The following is a 16,849-nucleotide window of genomic DNA, read 5'->3' on the forward strand; positions in this document are numbered from 1 at the left end:
TTCCGTATATGGTCTCAGTCATGGAAGTATCTAAGCACCTCCTGACTGTTTTTAAAGATAAAAATAATGTCTTTGACCCTATGCCCTTATTTGAAAAGTTTGGGTACTATATTGATACCAAACGTGTATTTGTGTCTTGTAGTGAGAGCGTCTTTCTGCCATCCCTAGGCTACTGGTAGCCTGAAACATTTGCCTTAACAAACGTGGCATCACTAAAAAGTGCTTTCATTTTTCAAGGCTTACCTACTATCATTCTGCTTTTAAAGGCACTCCCAATTTTATATATTGAGGGTGCAGTAGCCTATATTTTTAAAGCTATTCATTTGACTTAATACATTGCTCCTGGAAATCCTTTCATTTGACTCTCAATCCAACTCCATTTTAACTTGTTTTATTATATTTTAAGGCACAAAATGGCCTTCGTATGTGGTGGAGCTTTTATCACAATATATCTTAGTCTCTGTGTTGAGGTTAGAATCAGCAAGTCGCTGGCACATTCAAATTGTAACTCAAAATCTTAGAAAAAGGCCTCCAACTATCTTTCTATGAAACTCTATTCTTATTACTGTAGTCTGTACTCTGTTAATTAGTTTTCTTTAGAAACTTGTGTTTCATGGTGCTTCCTAAACAATTTTTGTGAAGTGCTTTCCAAACGAAGGAGACTGATGCCTTTTTAATTCTCTCCCTCTCTTATGCTGAATTACTATTTTTATAATCTGTAGACCGTTGGAAATATTGGCTTTTAATTTGTGGACCCCTCTAAAGGAAATGTAGCTCTTGCTAAATGTAGCTCTTGCTATAGGAGGTTCTTACACCTGTTTTATGTGAATTTCTGACAATTTTTGTAAAATAGATTCTGAATTTTTGCTGTAATTGTCCCACTAGGAAGGACCTTTATCTTTATTAGCCAGCCATTAAACTGCTTTTCTTAGCAGGTATACTAGCATCTATTCAGCAAGGATATTTAGAATCCAAACTAGTTTAATGGATTTTTCTCCCTAGAGCAGTGGTCACCAACCGATCAATTGTGATCTACAGGTCGATCCTAGAGGATTTCCCAGTCGATCGCAATCTCCGGTGGTGCAGTGGGGCTGCAGCTAGGGCAGAGGTCCCACGCTGCTCCTGGAATCGGCCAGTGTGCCCCCAGGGGTGGGAGGTCAGGGGTCTCCTTCCACGTGCTGCTCCTGCCTGAAAGCACCAGCCCTGAGCCCCCTCCCAGAGCCATCACCCCATATCCCCTCCTGCTCCCGGAACCCACTCCTATACCCCAAGCCTCAGCCCTGACCCCCCTCTCGGGGTGCAAGAGGTGGTACAGGGTGGTGGCTCTAACACTCAGCCCCAGCCAGGAGCCCCTCCTGCACCCACGCTTCCTCCCAGAACTTGCACCCCTCACCCCCTCCTGCACCCCTGCCCCAGGCTCAACCCAGAGCTCCCTCCTACACTGTGAACCCCTTGGCCCCAGCCCAGAGCCAGCACCCCCTCCCGAACCCCAACCCCATACCCCAGCCTGGTGAAAGTGAGCGAGGGTGGGAGAGAGCGAGTGGCGGGGGGAAAGGGGAGAGGAGTGAGCGGGGCAGGGGCCTCGGGGAAGGGGCAGAGGCAGAGTAGATCCTAGGTTGCCCTTAAAAGTGATCTTGGGCATAAAAAGATTGGAGACCACTGCCCTAGGGAATATAATTTTGCAAAAACTCAGAACTTCAGAACCTTAATTTTAAAGGTAAAAATAACTATTTTTAAAATTGTCAAATTAGTCCTTAACAAAGGAGAAATTGAGTGAAGAGAACTTAACTCTTCATGTTGGCTTTCTCCTCATATTGCATATGCTAGCAGTCTTCCACATTTGGAGAGGAAGATGACTAGTGAATGTTCAGTATAGAGTCTCTTTTCCCTCTCCCCTGCACTTTGAGTGAGATTTATTTCCCCTTTAATAAATAGGAGCTGAGTTTGTTAGAGACAAGCAGCCTGCTCACCTGAGGACAGTTCTCGGTGAACGTCTCGGTGAGAAGTTGGACAGTTCAGAATGGCAGGCTGAAGATCTCTCATTTTTTCTTTAACTTGTGGCTGATCGAAGGGAAGAGATCTACGCTGTCCATATCAGTATAACAGTGTTCCTAAACCCCTTTTTAACTAACCAGTATAGATCAGGCATAAGTAGTTTGCTATTACACTATTGGCATGAACCATGTTTAAATTTTATTTAAGAAAAAAATCAGTTAAGCATTTTGATCTCTAGTGTAGACAGGGATTTAATCTCTGAACTTTAGAGAGATGAATTTAGTGTTTAAATTTATAGTTTCACTTAAGTCTTTGGGCTATTGCAGTCTATCCTGAATTGAGAAACTTTCTTTGATATACCACTTTTGTCTGGAAGCTCATTTTACACTACATTTGCTCACAGCCTGGTGGATGTTATAAATGAGATACTGCTCTGTAATACTTCTCAGTCAAATGTCAGATTGTTTCTGGACATGATTGATTTCAATTTTCCAGAATAAATATGTTGTAGTAAGAAATATAGAAAATATACACTGTTTGTTTTTTCATTAAATGAACAGTGTACCCATTGTGCTCAGCAGAGCAGTCTTATAGACTATAGTGAGCATTTCTTCATGTACTGTTGAGAAATCAATTTTAAGTACAGAACACTTTTTGCAAATTAAAACTGGCACTTGAGAGAACACTGACCCTGAGTCCTAAACAGCTCAAAACACTTGCTGTAAGAAGGTAAAACTGGGTTGCCATTGAGGCTAGTGCCTAAGTTGCCATTTCTTGGTTGTGATAATAGAGAGAGTATTCTATCAGTATTCCCTTCCAGTCCTACACTTCTGTGATTCTAGGCAGCTTGGGTTAAAGTGATCATGAAACGGTAGAGTTCATGATCCTAAGGACTGGTAGGAGGGAAAACAGCACAACAAAGATAACATATTTCAAGAAGGCAGACTTTAACAAACTCAGGGATTTGGTGGGTCAGATCCCAAGGGAAACAAGTATAAGGGGAAAAGCAGTTGGAGAAAGTTTGGCAGTTTTTCAAAGAGACATTATTACTGACACATGAGCAAACTATCCCACTCCATAGGAAAGATAGGAAGTATGGTGAGAGAGCCCCTTGGCTTATCAAGGAGATCTTCAATAATTTGAAACTCAAAAACAGGTCCTTCAAAAAGTGGAAACTAGGTCAAATTATGAAGAATGAATATGGGAAAAAAAACAATACAAGCATGTAGGGACAAAAGTAGAAAGGCCAAGCCACAGAATGAGATTATACTAGCTAGAGAGATAAAGGCTAACGAGAAAACATTCTACAAATACATTAGAAGCAAGAGGAAGACCAAAGGCAAGGTAGGCACATTACTCAATGAGGGGGGGAAAGACAATAACAGAAAATGTGGAAATGGCGGAAGTGCTAAATACCTTTTTTTTTTTTTTTTTTGTTAGTAGCAATTGGACATCTAATATAGTGAATGCCAGTGAAAATTAAGTAGGATCTGAGGTTAAAATAGGCAAAAACAAGTTAAAAATTACTTAGACAAGTTAGATGTCTTCAGGTCACCCAGGCCTGATGAATTACATCCTAGAATACTCAAGGAGCTCACTGAGGAGATATCTGACCTGTTAACAGTTATCTTAGAAAAGTCATGGTGGATGGGGGAGATTCCAGAGGACTGGAAGAGGGCAAATATAGTGCCAATCTATAAAAAGGGGAATAAGAAAAACCCAGGGAGTTACAGACCAGTCAGCTTAACTTCAGTACCAAGAAAGATAATGGAGCAAATAATTAACCAATCAATTTTGCAGACACCTACAAGATAATAAGGTGATAAGTATCAGTTTGGAATTGTCAAGAACAAACCGTGTCAAACCAGCCTAATAGCTTTCTTTGACAGGGTAACAAGCCTTGTCGATGCGGGGAAGTGGTAGATGTGGTATATTTTGACTTTACTAAAGCTTTTGATACTGTCTTGCATGACCTCATGAACAAACTAGGGAAATATAGCTTAGCTACAGCTACTATAAGGTGGATGCATGACTGGTTGGAAAATCATTCCCAGAGAGTAGTTTTCAGTGGTTATCAGTTAAGCTGGAAGAGCATATAGTATGGGGTCCCGCAGAGATCTGTCCTAGGTCTGGTTCTGTTCAATATTTTCATAAATGATTTAGATAATGGCATAGAGAGTACAGTTATAAAGTCTGAGAACGATACTGAGCTGGGAGGGGTTGCAAGTGCTGTGGAGGATAGGATTGTAGTTCAAAATGATCTGGACAAACTGGAGAAATGGTCTGGAGTAAATAGGATGAAATTCAATAAGGACAAATGCTAAGTATTCCACTTAGGAACAGTCAGGTGTACACATATAAAATGGGAAATGACTGCCTGGGATACAGTACTGCAGAAAGGTATCTGGAGGTCATAGTGGATCACAAACTAAATAGGAGTCAACACTGTTGCGCAAAAAGAAAAGGCAAACATCATTATGGGATGTGTCTGCAGGAGTGTTGAAAGCAAGATATAAGAAATAATTCTTCCACTTTACTCTGTGCTGATAAGGCCTCAGTTGGAGTATCATGTCCAGTTCTCGGCGCCACATTTCAGGAAAGATGTGGACAAATTGGAGAAAGTCCAGAGAGCAACAAGAATGATTAAAGGCATAGAAAACATGACTTGTGAGGGAGGACTGAAAAAGATGGGTTTGTTTAGTCTTGAGAAGAGAAGACTGAGGGGGAGGGACAAGTTTTCAAGTACATAAAAGGTTGTTACAAGGAGGAGGGTGAAAAATTGATCTTAACCTCTGAGGATAGGACAAGAAACAATGGGCTTAAATTGCAGCAGTTGAAGCTGAGGTGGTATATTAGGAAAAACTTTCTAACTGTCAGGGTAGTTAAGCATTGAAAAAAATTGTCTAGGGAGGCTATGGAATTTCCATCATTGGAGGTTTTTAAGAACAGGTTAGACAAACACCTGTAAGAAATAGTCTAGTTATTACTTAGTTCTGCCTTAAATGCAGGGGACTGGACCAGATTACGTTTTGAGGTCCCGTTGAGTCCTGTAATTGTATGATTTTACCACTAGGCTCATAGAGGTACATGCATATTTGGTGACACTGAAATTAGGTCTGTAAGATTGGTCGTGTCATACATAGCACCAGGAGAAGAGGTGACTTGAGAGAGATGAGATTTAATATAAGACTTTATTTTTCCATAATCATCTGAAGGGTAGCATAACCTATGACAGGCAGATATTATGGGATTATTTTGCTTAACATTATTCTGACATGTGAAGGCTGTTGCCACAAAAGTACAATTAATGAGGGGAAATTTTAATTTCTCTAGTAGATCCATGTGTCTAGGAATTCTCACTCTTGGGACTTTGGTAGTTCTGGAATGGCACTGGGTGTAACTCCCCCAGCTCAAAGCTTTTCTGACGTAATGAGTTTAAGATAGTAGGTGCTGTTACAAGAACTCCTTTTACTCACAGTGTACAATAGGACGAACCACCTACGACAGTTGCCTCAAACCTTCCTGCCAGATACCACGGGTACAGTGTAAGAATTTGTTTTTCCCCAATTATGTAATTTGTCTATTTTTAATAAAATGTGCTATTGGGCTGTAAACTCTTTGGAGCAGGTGTCACAGATTTCTGTGTCATATGAGGCACCTAGTATACCTCGATCTGCTGCTTAAATAATAAAAGATGGTACTGTATTAGTGTGAATTACCACACCCATTTGCCTTAATTCTGATCGAGCGCAGCCACCTCTCAATAAAAAGGGTAAGTTCACGTTCTTTCCTCCTACATCCTTGGTATCTGTCAGCCAAGGGTACCAGTTGTAATTAGTCTTCCATGTTGTGGACCCCTCTCTAGTGGAAATGGTCTTTCAGTCAAATCTGTTTGTTTCATGTAGGTCCTTGAACAGCTTCCAGAAGGCTACAGCTATTCACCATTTCTCTTATTCACTACTTTTCTTCTATTTATTCATTAGGATTTAGAGAAAATTATGTTAGTTCCTAAAATGACACTTCTAAAAAATTTATCTTTGCGAGTCCAACATGTGGCTTTTCAGATTATAGGAAAGTGCTTTCCTAGTAGTCAATAGCTTTTTCCGTTAGAAGCTAATATTCTTATTAAAACTCAGACAATCCTGTAGGCAGCTATTTCATTGCATCCTGTAAAACTTTCTTTTAAAAATATTTTAAAGCAGCCCACCTCCTGTACTTCTGGTCTCAAGCCTTTTGCATTATGGCAGTAAAGAATTTTATTTCTTTTCATACTTTGGGTATTTTCCGTAGGGAGTCAGATCAGTATTTGACAGAAGTATACAGGAGTTTAATCTGATGAGACAATGAGAAAAGTCTTGAGTGGTTATTTTCTGTTGAAAATCAAAGTTGTTGCAGAAGATGTGAATTTACGAAAAAATGTCCACTGGATTCTGCAGCCATACTGTTTCTGCGAGTAATAAGTAATTTTGTTACTCATTGTAGTAGTCAAGTGTGTCCACTAGTCTGTGCTAATGTGCAATTAATGTTAAGCGGTTGTGCTACTAGAAGCTTCATGCAAGTGTGATAAGGTTACAGATTTTAGATACTCAGTTGATAAATGTTTAACAGAATATTTTATATATTTTAAGAAAAGACGTTTGCTACTGAGCTGGGAAGATGAGGTGAGTTGAAACATTCTGAGATAAGAGCTGGTTAAAAGTTGTTATCTAACAAATGTGAACCCTGTCAGGAGCCTGGTTCTGTTGTCATTTCTCATGTTGAGTAGTGCTTTATTCTCGTGAATAATCTCTCTGATTCAGGAAAGTTTACCTATTTAGGACAGTAATTAATCACATGCTTAAGAGCTTTCCTGAATCAGGACCTAAATGTGGCAGAATCAGTTATTCACGTAGCTGGAGTTGCGTAGCATAGGTTGACTTACCGCGGTAGTGTAGACAGGCTAAGTTTTACCCTCTGGAATATTTCAACCAAACTGATGCCCATCACAGATGCTCCCATTTTATTAATGTAATTTAAAATTACTTCATCCTAGGATCCACCTGTTGGTGCTGGGATCAAAGAGAATGTCACTTACATTAGAAATTTGTTCACATGTTTTGTTTGTGGACTGCAAACTTAATTGCTCTTTCATAAGAGTTAATGAGGGACTCTTATTAGCTCAGTTCTGCTTAAGTGCTTCATTCCAACTCTTTATTCAACCCACCTATCCCAGGGACAGAGACAAAGCGTAGCCAAGTCCAATAGTATTTTATCGTTCAGCATTCCTTGTTTTAAAAAAAACCCTACTATATTTATGGTAGGCTTTTTGTAGTGTTTTCTTAAAGTAAAACAGGTGCATACTACATATGACAGTTTCTGTGGGAGCAGGGAGAGTTTTTCGTTGACTCTTCAAATAGGTTTTTTTTTTTTTTTAAAGGAGTGCCATCATATGTCCTCTGTTACGTGTTGCATAAAGTCTTTGACTGGTTGTGCAGCCAGGTAAACTTAGCAGAGTGGCACTACATTGTCTAGTGATCAACTAAGGTGTGTGGTGGAGACAGATTACTCAAATTTTGATTACTGCATCGAATTCTGGTTCTGTATTAGTTTTTATTCAGCAATAAAAGTTTTCCCACTCTTTTTATTCGTCTTGGCAACTGCCAAAATACTGTACTATAAAACACTTTATAGTGAATATAAATGGATCTTCAGTTTCTTTGATTGTGAAGTCGCCTTTTATTCTTTTAGGACCAGATACATAGGGAACCATTGTCATTTCTGTGAACAGAAAGCTGTAATAATACATCTATAACTATGCTGAACCACTAAATATTTTTTAACCTCAGTTGAGGGTAATTTTCATAGAAGTCTTCAATCCTATCTATCTGCCCCCTAATTATATGTGCCTTTCTGCTTTGTGCTAGCCTGTTAGGTACTGAGCAAAATCTCCTGATAGCTTTTGCAGGAACCAGTGTAAACCAGTAGAATGTGCATAATATATTGCATATAAAAAGCTAAGTTAAAAACAGAGTGCACAGTATTCATAAGTTAGGAAATGTCAGAATGAAGATTGCCCTTCAGTTTGACCTTTATACACCTGCATTATGATAGTCTTGCTCAGCATCAGAATCTGTGACAGAGCCTATGGAATCCTTGCTTTAAACACAAAGGAACATCCTTTCCCCCTCGCCCCCCTGTAATCCTCTTGCTCAAATACATAATGCCAGAATTAAGTTAACTTGGTAGTTTGAGTTCTTCTAATGTAGTTTTTCTGTATGTAGCTTCCTAAGCAACTCCATTCCCCCCTCTACCTGTCCCAAAGGCACAATTCTATCACATGGAAACATATTGTCCCCCCTGCCCGCTGTCTTGGCCCATCAACAAGATTTAAAATTGGGACCTTTTTTGCCAAATATAGAGGTCTGCCAGCCTACACTGTTGACTTTCTATAATTAACACCTGTGAGACTGAATGAAATTTCATAGGATGGCAGAGCCCACTCTAAACAAATAATGATGAATCAAAGAGATGTTCAGTAGATAAAATGTCTGTATCTTTTATTGCTTCCATTATTTTATTTTTATAAATATTGAAGTAGTGGTCTTGCTTAAGCAAAACCAGAGAAATAACATGTTTGATACCCTGGTCTGAATAAAGTTTTAAGTAGAGACAAGTGTTGTAGAGAACACCTTTCCATGGTTGTTGTATTCTGTTTCTATTTAAAGTGAAAGATAAGCGTCTGAGCTTTTAGTAATTAATGTATTCCTGTTTACATTTAGATTGCCTTATGTGTAGAATATTCTTTTTCAGTATTCTTTGCTGCTTCAGATTTCTTAATATATAAGATCAAAAGAAATTACTTATTTAAGGGAGCTTAGTGAGGAATAAGGTTGGAGAAATGTACAGTTTTTTTGATACATTATATGCTGAACATCATTGATACCACTTATATCTAGATCGTATATACTGAAGTATTTATTATACTAAATTTACTGCCTGGAATTCTGGCTTCTAACAGATAACTCCCGTCCAACAGCCAAGCACAATGGGACCAAATTTCCATTCCTTACCTACCAGTGCACAAATGTGCAAAGTATGGCTAATAGTTGAAAATACTAAGTGATATAAAACTTATTTATTTTCTACAGGGATTATTTTTGAGGAGGAGGGTTTTTTTTTTTTTTGTTTTTTTTTTAAACTAAACTCCTCCGTTCCCAAACCCTGGTTTCACATGTATGTGTCCCAGAGAAGGGAGAGTGTGTCAGTTTTAGCAGCCCTCTCCCCAAGCGTTGGTGGCTGCATCATTGCTTCTTGGGCTCAGCTCTCCAGCCTACACTGCTTGGGCTTCCCTAATGTTTCTGTATCAAAGCTGGGCTCCAGCTGTGGCTCCCAACCCCCTTTTTTGCATGGCTTCATGGAAGAGTGAAGGGACTGTGCACTGTAAGCCAGTTAACTTCCCCTTATGGGGAAAGCTGGAGAACAAGAGGCAGGTTGCAGCAGAACAAGGAGACAACAAAATGTCACCCCATGCAACAAAATGATGCATTTTGTGGCATCTTGGAAAAATGCCAAATTATGTGGCTGTGGAACTGCAGTGTCTACAAAGGAACAAGTGTGTGTGGAATCAGGGCCTGCCCTAGACCAAATGACACCCCAAGCAAGGAACATCTTTGGTGCCTCCCTCTTTTGTTCAACTTTTGAGTACCTTATTTGCTGTTGCAGTTGTAGCCCATTTCACGACTTTGATGCACTGTTTGCATGCATGATTTATTTCTATCATTTAAGATGATAAAATTGCATGCTAAGATCTGTAAATCTGTATTTAATCATGCAATATATAAGCAAATAAAAAAAATTGTTTCCTCTAAGCTTATAGAAACTTCTAAATTTTAAGAATAACTGAAATGTACTAACGTCAAGAAATTGAACAGTGCACCAACATTGGGTGGACCCCAGTATTAAATAGTGTTACGGTGGGCCTTAGAATGTTAACCCTAGTCCTTTAGTTCAAAAGGTTGTTTTTTCACCTTTGCCCTCACAAACTGAAGCACAGTTTCGGAGAGATCCAAAGATTGGCAAGTGGCATTTTCAAGTGGTAAAATAGCAAACGATGTCAGTCTCTCGTCAGCAATCGTCTATCAAAGATATGTTTTAATGAACATGAGTTTGAAAAAGCTGCGCTCACCACTTGCGACTGTCCAGTTTGGCCAGCAATGCCCCTCTGCCATGTACATTGGCCAAACTGGACAGTCTCTACGTAAAAGAATAAATGGATACAAATCAGACGTCAAGAATTAGAACATTCAAAAACCAGTCGGTCACTCGATTACAGCCCTAAAAGTTGCAATTCTTCAACAAAAGAACTTCAAAAACAGACTCCAACGAGAGACTGCTGAATTGGAATTAATTTGCAAACCGGATACAATTAACTTAGGCTTGAATAAAGACTGGGAGTGGATGTGTCATTACACAAAGTAAAACTATTTCCCCTTGTTTATTTCCCCTCCTACTGTTCTTGTAAAGTGCTGGAAATGGCCCACCTTGGTTATCACTACGAAAGGTCCCCCCCCGCTCTTCTGCTGGTAGTAGCTCACCTTTCCTGATCACTCTGGTTACAGTGTGTATGGTAACACCCATTGTTTCATGTTCTCTGTGTATATAAAATCTCCCCACTATATTTTCCACTGTATGCATCCGATAAAGTGAGCTGTAGCTCACGAAAGCTTATGCTCGAATAAATTGGTTAGTCTCTAAGGTGCCACAAGTCCTCCTTTTCTTTTTACGGATACAGACTAACACGGCTGCTACTCTGAAACCTAACATTGTCTGTGAGGATCTTCCACCTGATAGTCGACGCTGAAAACAGGATGTTTATCCTTTTGCAGTACTCTGAAGAGAGATACTGAATAGGTGATGATGCTACATCTGACGCAACCAGGTTGAGAGAATGGCAGCCACAAGGCACGAAAGCTCTTGGATTCAGCACAAGGATCCTTGCCTTGACGCTAGTGTTTCTTCCTTTCACGTTCATGCCATTGTTGTAACCTTGGCCACGGCAGTCCTGAAGCTTTTATTTTCTCATTCAAAACATTCATAAACAGTTCTGCTAGGTCTTTTCCAGTAGAGTCATCCACACACCGGAAACAGATAAAGCATTCATTTACTTGGCTACAGCCTTCCTCATCAACAAATCTTATTGTAAACATCTTTTCACTGGGTCTAATATCAGGAATGCAGACCATTTTTATGGCGTAGTACTTCGTTTTGCTGAGCTGCATCAATATGTTATCAAACACCTTCCTTTCCATAAGGTCAATCAATTTGTTTTGAATAATTTTGCTGCAGTAATGGTCCATAGCTTCTTTACAAACACTCTAGGTATGTGCTCACGCATGACATCATCGTATTTCCCCAGGAGCTCTATGAAACTGAGGAAATTACCATTATGCTCAGTGAACAATTTATCTGGCGAGCCCTGGAAAGCCAGATTATTCTTTGCCAGGAAGAGGATAATTGAGATCAGATGCTTGAGCACATTCCTCCAGTGCTGGGTTTCTGCATTAATGTTGCACTGTTTTTCTTCATATGTGCATTTATTCAGCTTGAGTCTGGACTCGACCTCCATCCATTTGGAGTAAGCTGTAAAATGGCCGGGTGACTTTTCATGTTGCTTCAGAGAATCCGCTAAATTATGGCAGTGATTGTAACCGGGAAAGTGCAAGCAGTGACTTGGCATTCTTGTCAATTATTTTGTAACAAAAACAGAATGTGTTGTCCATTGATTTTGAGTAGCTAACACCGATTCAGTTTCTCACCATTCTCAAGCACTCTTTCGCAGTGTGACTTAGAGAAGTGTTGCTTCTGCTCATTTGCTGGAAATGTTATATTCTCGATTTTTCCTGGCCCGTTCAAAATTGTACTAATCATTATCAGCAGAGTTTAAGATCACTGGCCATAAAGCAGGATCTGATGTATTGATTTGTGGTGTGCATGTTTTTTCTCACTGCTCTTTCTGTCATCACTGAGACTGATTCATTATTGTTTCTCTCCTTTTCATGTAAACCAGATTTTTCTTTATCATCACTCTCCTTTACAGTGCCAGGAAAACTGGACGATTCTCCATCACTTTCCTCATCTTTCATTTCTTATTTTCAGGTAAATCTGTTAATTCCTTAGTAATAGGACTTCCATTATTTATGCTTTGCTCCTCAATTTCTTCTGCACTGGGACAATCGGTATTGCCTAAAGCCTGGTCTGTGTTCTGCTTCAGATGTTTTCCCATCAAATTTGCCCCTTGCTGCAAACTGGATTGCAGTTGAGCTTTTCCCTTCCTATACTGAGCTCCTCAAGGCTTCTTCGGGGGCATCTTTCATTTCCTACAAGGGAAAATAAACAATATTAGGGAGAGCAAAAGTCTATGTTCTCCAGTCTTAGAAAGTCCTCAAACATTACGTATTAAGCATGACAAAAGAAGTAACAGTATTTCTGTTATGTTGTTGCATAGATAGGGGTTTGATAGATATCTCTGGCATCTCATTAAATATGTCCTTTATTAATCGCTACTTACACTCTTCAAGTCTTAAAACACAAGTACACTTTCACAATTATACAACAAAACAAGGTTTGCAGTATTGCAGTTGGGCTCTCACTTCACTTCAGTTCGTTCTTTATATCTCACTGACTGACTGGCGAATCCCCACCCTTTTATACTCACAAGGGCCTGGCTGACCACTTTGTAGGAGGTTTGAGGAAAATGTAGTTCTCAAAGTCTGGAAGGTTCCATGAGATTCTACAAAGGTCCAGAACATTGTAAAAATTGAATTCACATATGGAATACCTGAAATGTTTTACTTCAAATATCCTGTTTTCCCTTTGTCACTAACAACAAAAACTGCACCCCTAGCCCGGCACCCCAGGTGATTGCCTGGCTTGCTTGGCCCTAAATACATTCCTGTGTGGGATTGGTGGGACTTGTGAATGAGTGTGTGTGTGAATTAAGAATCCATGAAAGAAGGAGGGCACTGAATGCTCACAGGAGGACAGAAATAGGATTATACTTACTTTCAAGGGTATAAGCTGACTGTTATCTCTGTAGAGCTACAGATTCCATTTTAAATAAATATGGGTGAGACTACATAGTAGGCTCATATGGTGTCTGCTACAGGTAAAGTTGCAAAAACATTTCTGCAGTATCCCCTCGTTTTCATATGCTTATTTCCTGAAACTTTTGTTTTGCACTGAAATTTTCCATACATAGCCTCTATCCCAGCTTTTTTTTTTTTTTTTTGGTGTGTGTGATGCTTGAGCAAACTCCTTCCATCTCCTTTAGATTTGGAAGTATGAGGGGAAAAGCTATGTTCTTCACTGTGTGTGTAAGACTTTAGCACCATTTACACTTTGAAACTTGTGCAGGAAGGACTATGTACGTCAGCATATGCTACGTTAAGCTTAAAAAACGCTTTGAGAATTGTACAGCCTATTTTACTGCATCTTTAAACCTAAGTATTTTTGTTTTTTGTCTGATTTTAATCTATTGTGTGCTTTCTTCTCAGGTTTCTAGCAGAATACCATGATGACTTCTTCCCAGAGTCTGCTTATGTAGCTGCATGTGAAGCTTACTATAGCACCAAGAATCCTCGGGCAATCTACTGAAGCTTTTAGTGAACAATAAATCCTACTGTACGTAGCCCACGGTTATTGCTGCTTTGCCACATAGCTACGAGATGAAGATGAAAGGGAATTTGAATGGCCTTTTTCAGATACGAAGAAAGGAGTTGCTTCTATGACTACTGGATTCGTTAGCAGAGATGGAGCACGTCTTGTTTCAGAGCCGTGCAAAGATTACATTCTGAATTGCTCCAAGTGTTGCATGTAAGCTGCACTGCTAGAAGAAACCCTGCACTGATTTCTAATGCATAGGACTGCATATAGTTCTTATTAAGAAGGGTGGGGGGGAAAGCAGGTGCATTAGCAGTGGGACATTTTCATGAAAACAAATACCACATGCCGTCTTTCATTTTAACGTGAACTGTTTTCAGCATGAAAAGTAGAACTGGCTTCACTCTCGTGTAAGGAGAATGCATAACTGGCATCCAGTGGATTTCGTTTCACACACAGAACCCATACTTCATTTTGTGCAACGGTCACGGCAGGAAAGAGTGCTGCATATAGAGGAAGAATTGCATAGCTATTTTATTGTCCTGGTCTCTGAGTCAAGGAAGTAGTTTTCTGCGGCTTAAGTGAAAAATGTTGCTTGCTTTTTCTTTTAAAAAGGTATCTGTTTTTTACTCATAGTAGGTTGCCACTGTTACGAGTGCAGACCTCACCCGTGATTCATCTTATCCATGTCTGAATGATTCCTAAAGGCATCAAAAAACAGGATGTTCTAACAGGTTCTCACAGAGGAAGCATAGAGTGAATAAAGTGACAGCAATTACTTTTGACAAACTTTTTTCTTAATAAAGAAACTGGTTGGTAATTGAAGGTGTGATATTTGGGTGGATGATCTCAAAAATGAAGTTTTGTTTGGGTTTTCCTAGTATATTTTCACTGAATATTACTATGTAGAGAATGAGGGGTGGACTGTAAAAATGGCACCTTTTTATTGTACAATTCTGCTGTCTGTCATTTAAACCAGAGGCACATCTTAGATTTATACTGACAAATTTTACTCTCTTTAGCACTGCAAAACTCATGTAGCTGTGTGAGAATGAGCTGGATTCTGTTATCCCTCTGACAATACATATTTGGCAGAATTAACTAAACCAATTCTGTTTATCTTGGGTACTTCTGTTACTGTGAGTGCCTCACAATCATTAACGTATTTATCCTTACAACACCCCTGTGAGGTAGAGAAGTGCTGTTATCCCCATCTTGGAGATGGGGAATCTGAAGCACAGAGAGGCAAGTGACTTGCCCCAAAACACAAGAAACCTGAGCACAAAATTGACCCAAGGTCTCCCAAGTCCTGGGCTAGTGCACCAATCACTGGTCAGTCCTTATTCCCTTGAAGTACCTCAATTACAGAACAATTGCCTGTGATTCTGGAGCCAAAAAGAACCCACTTGAACTTGCAGGTCTTGGAGTAAGTAAAACCATCTCTTTACATGTAAGTCACAAATATATTCTGTAAGGAGTAACCCAGGTCTGAAGAAAGAGCTTGGTGTAAGCTTGAAAGCTTCTTTCTCACCCCAACAGAAGTTGGGTCAATTAAAGATATTACCTCACCCACCTTGTATGTCCAATATCCTGGGATGAACACAGTTACAACAGCACTGCATTACCAATTAATGTCACTTGTCAAGAGTGGAATGGCATGTTAAAGCCTTTGAACTGAAAAGCTAGAGATGACCTTGGTTTTAGTGAAGGAGACTCTGCAAAAGGAAAAACTTCTACAGAGACTTAACGTCAGCGTAGCTGCACTCATTTTGGATCCATACCAAAATGAGATTTGGAGACCCTTATTTCTAAAGGTTCATTTAGTGGTGCGATTTTTTAATTGTATTCCTGTACTACCCAGGCTATAGTCTCCATTCCAAAACTGTAGAGATTCTGAATCTGTAGTACAAGCTGAGACGCTCACAATCCTCTTTAATATGGGACACTCCTGTCATAAACGTGATACAGCAGGTAAAAAATACCATTCAAATATTAATGTCGAACAAGATATTAAGCTTAGAATATTGCTGAAACTCCATCCTTAATCCTTTCCATTGTGGCAGAGTATTGCAGTGCATATGATAGGTCAAATCTTTTTTCCCTATCAATGCCTAAGAATAAGAGGGCAGATTGAGATAGAATTTAAATCTTATTGCATGGTTATGTTTTAACTGTAACAGTGACATTTTGTGCATGCCATAATTATTTATTAATGTCTGTATTCAGTTATATCAGTGATTTGAGAAGCAGCATAGGTAGTATCTGCATGCATTGTGCTTGGTTCAAACCAGTTGTATGAGCAACTCATTTTCATGAGTAGCCACTTCTTTTGCATCCTATAAATCTGCTGCAACATGTGAGAGCCTGGTCAAAGTATTCGTTGATTTGTGTTGAGTATAATACTAAAGGCAACCTGCAAATCTTCCTACAAAATGTCTTCATCTGGAGCAATATGTGACTTGTCCATTTATGAGGACTATTTGCCACATTACCAGATTCCTCAAAGGGAGCAGAGAGACTTGCAGGCTATCTTCTCATACCTATGGTTTGATTATAGTGGTACTGAAGAAGCTGCTATAGGTGAAGGTTAGAGAGCATTTTGGTTACTTGTAATATGTTTTGTAGGCTGCTTGTTTTTAAAAAGAAAATCCTCCCAACAGAAATACTTTGGTTATGCGTAGATCTCACGCGTGTGGCTGAGTAGGAGGTAGTTTTTACTAATTGTTTTTAATCAAAGTTTAATATGGATTTTTATACTTTTTACTGTGAGTAAGTCACTAGTGCACAGTTATCTAATTACTCTGGCATTAAATATCTGCTGTTTTTAATAAAATTTTTTGAAATGTACAGTTGATATAAACAGCAACTAATTGGATTTTTTGTAAGGATTTTACTCACTGACGGATGATATGACACACACAGTATATATGCAGTATTGCCAACCCCAATCATTCTGAAATCATGAGTTATGCCCCCAAAAGTCATGAGATTAGCTTACAAATCATGTTTACCTTCTGTTTTTGGGTCTCTAAGGCATACATGGGTCAAGTTTTTATGCTTTTCACTGCAACTATGAGTGTTAGAAAACTCCCCCCCCCTTTTTTTTTTTAAATAAGAGCTGAGATTTTCAGCTAATCACAGGCCTCCAAGAGCTGGGACTTTAGGAAAGCATCAGAAGATTGGCAATAAAATTGTGAGTTGTCAACACTGCATTGTT

The 16,849-nt window shown here is 39.3% G+C and overlaps 1 protein-coding gene across 1 annotated transcript in view; it reads left to right on the plus strand.

The window, feature by feature from the left end:
- The window catches only part of MSL3 (MSL complex subunit 3), a 37,295-nt gene extending 22,843 nt beyond the window's left edge, over positions 1 to 14,452 (plus strand). The window contains 2 exon segments of the mRNA XM_043537810.1: positions 12,071 to 12,129; positions 13,527 to 14,452. Coding sequence (XP_043393745.1) covers positions 12,071 to 12,129; positions 13,527 to 13,626 — 159 coding nt within the window. The 3' untranslated portion in view covers positions 13,627 to 14,452.
- The last annotated feature ends 2,397 nt before the right edge of the window (positions 14,453 to 16,849 follow it).

This window comes from Chelonia mydas, chromosome 1 (genome assembly GCF_015237465.2).
Source record: "Chelonia mydas isolate rCheMyd1 chromosome 1, rCheMyd1.pri.v2, whole genome shotgun sequence".
Lineage (NCBI taxonomy): Eukaryota > Metazoa > Chordata > Testudines > Cheloniidae > Chelonia > Chelonia mydas.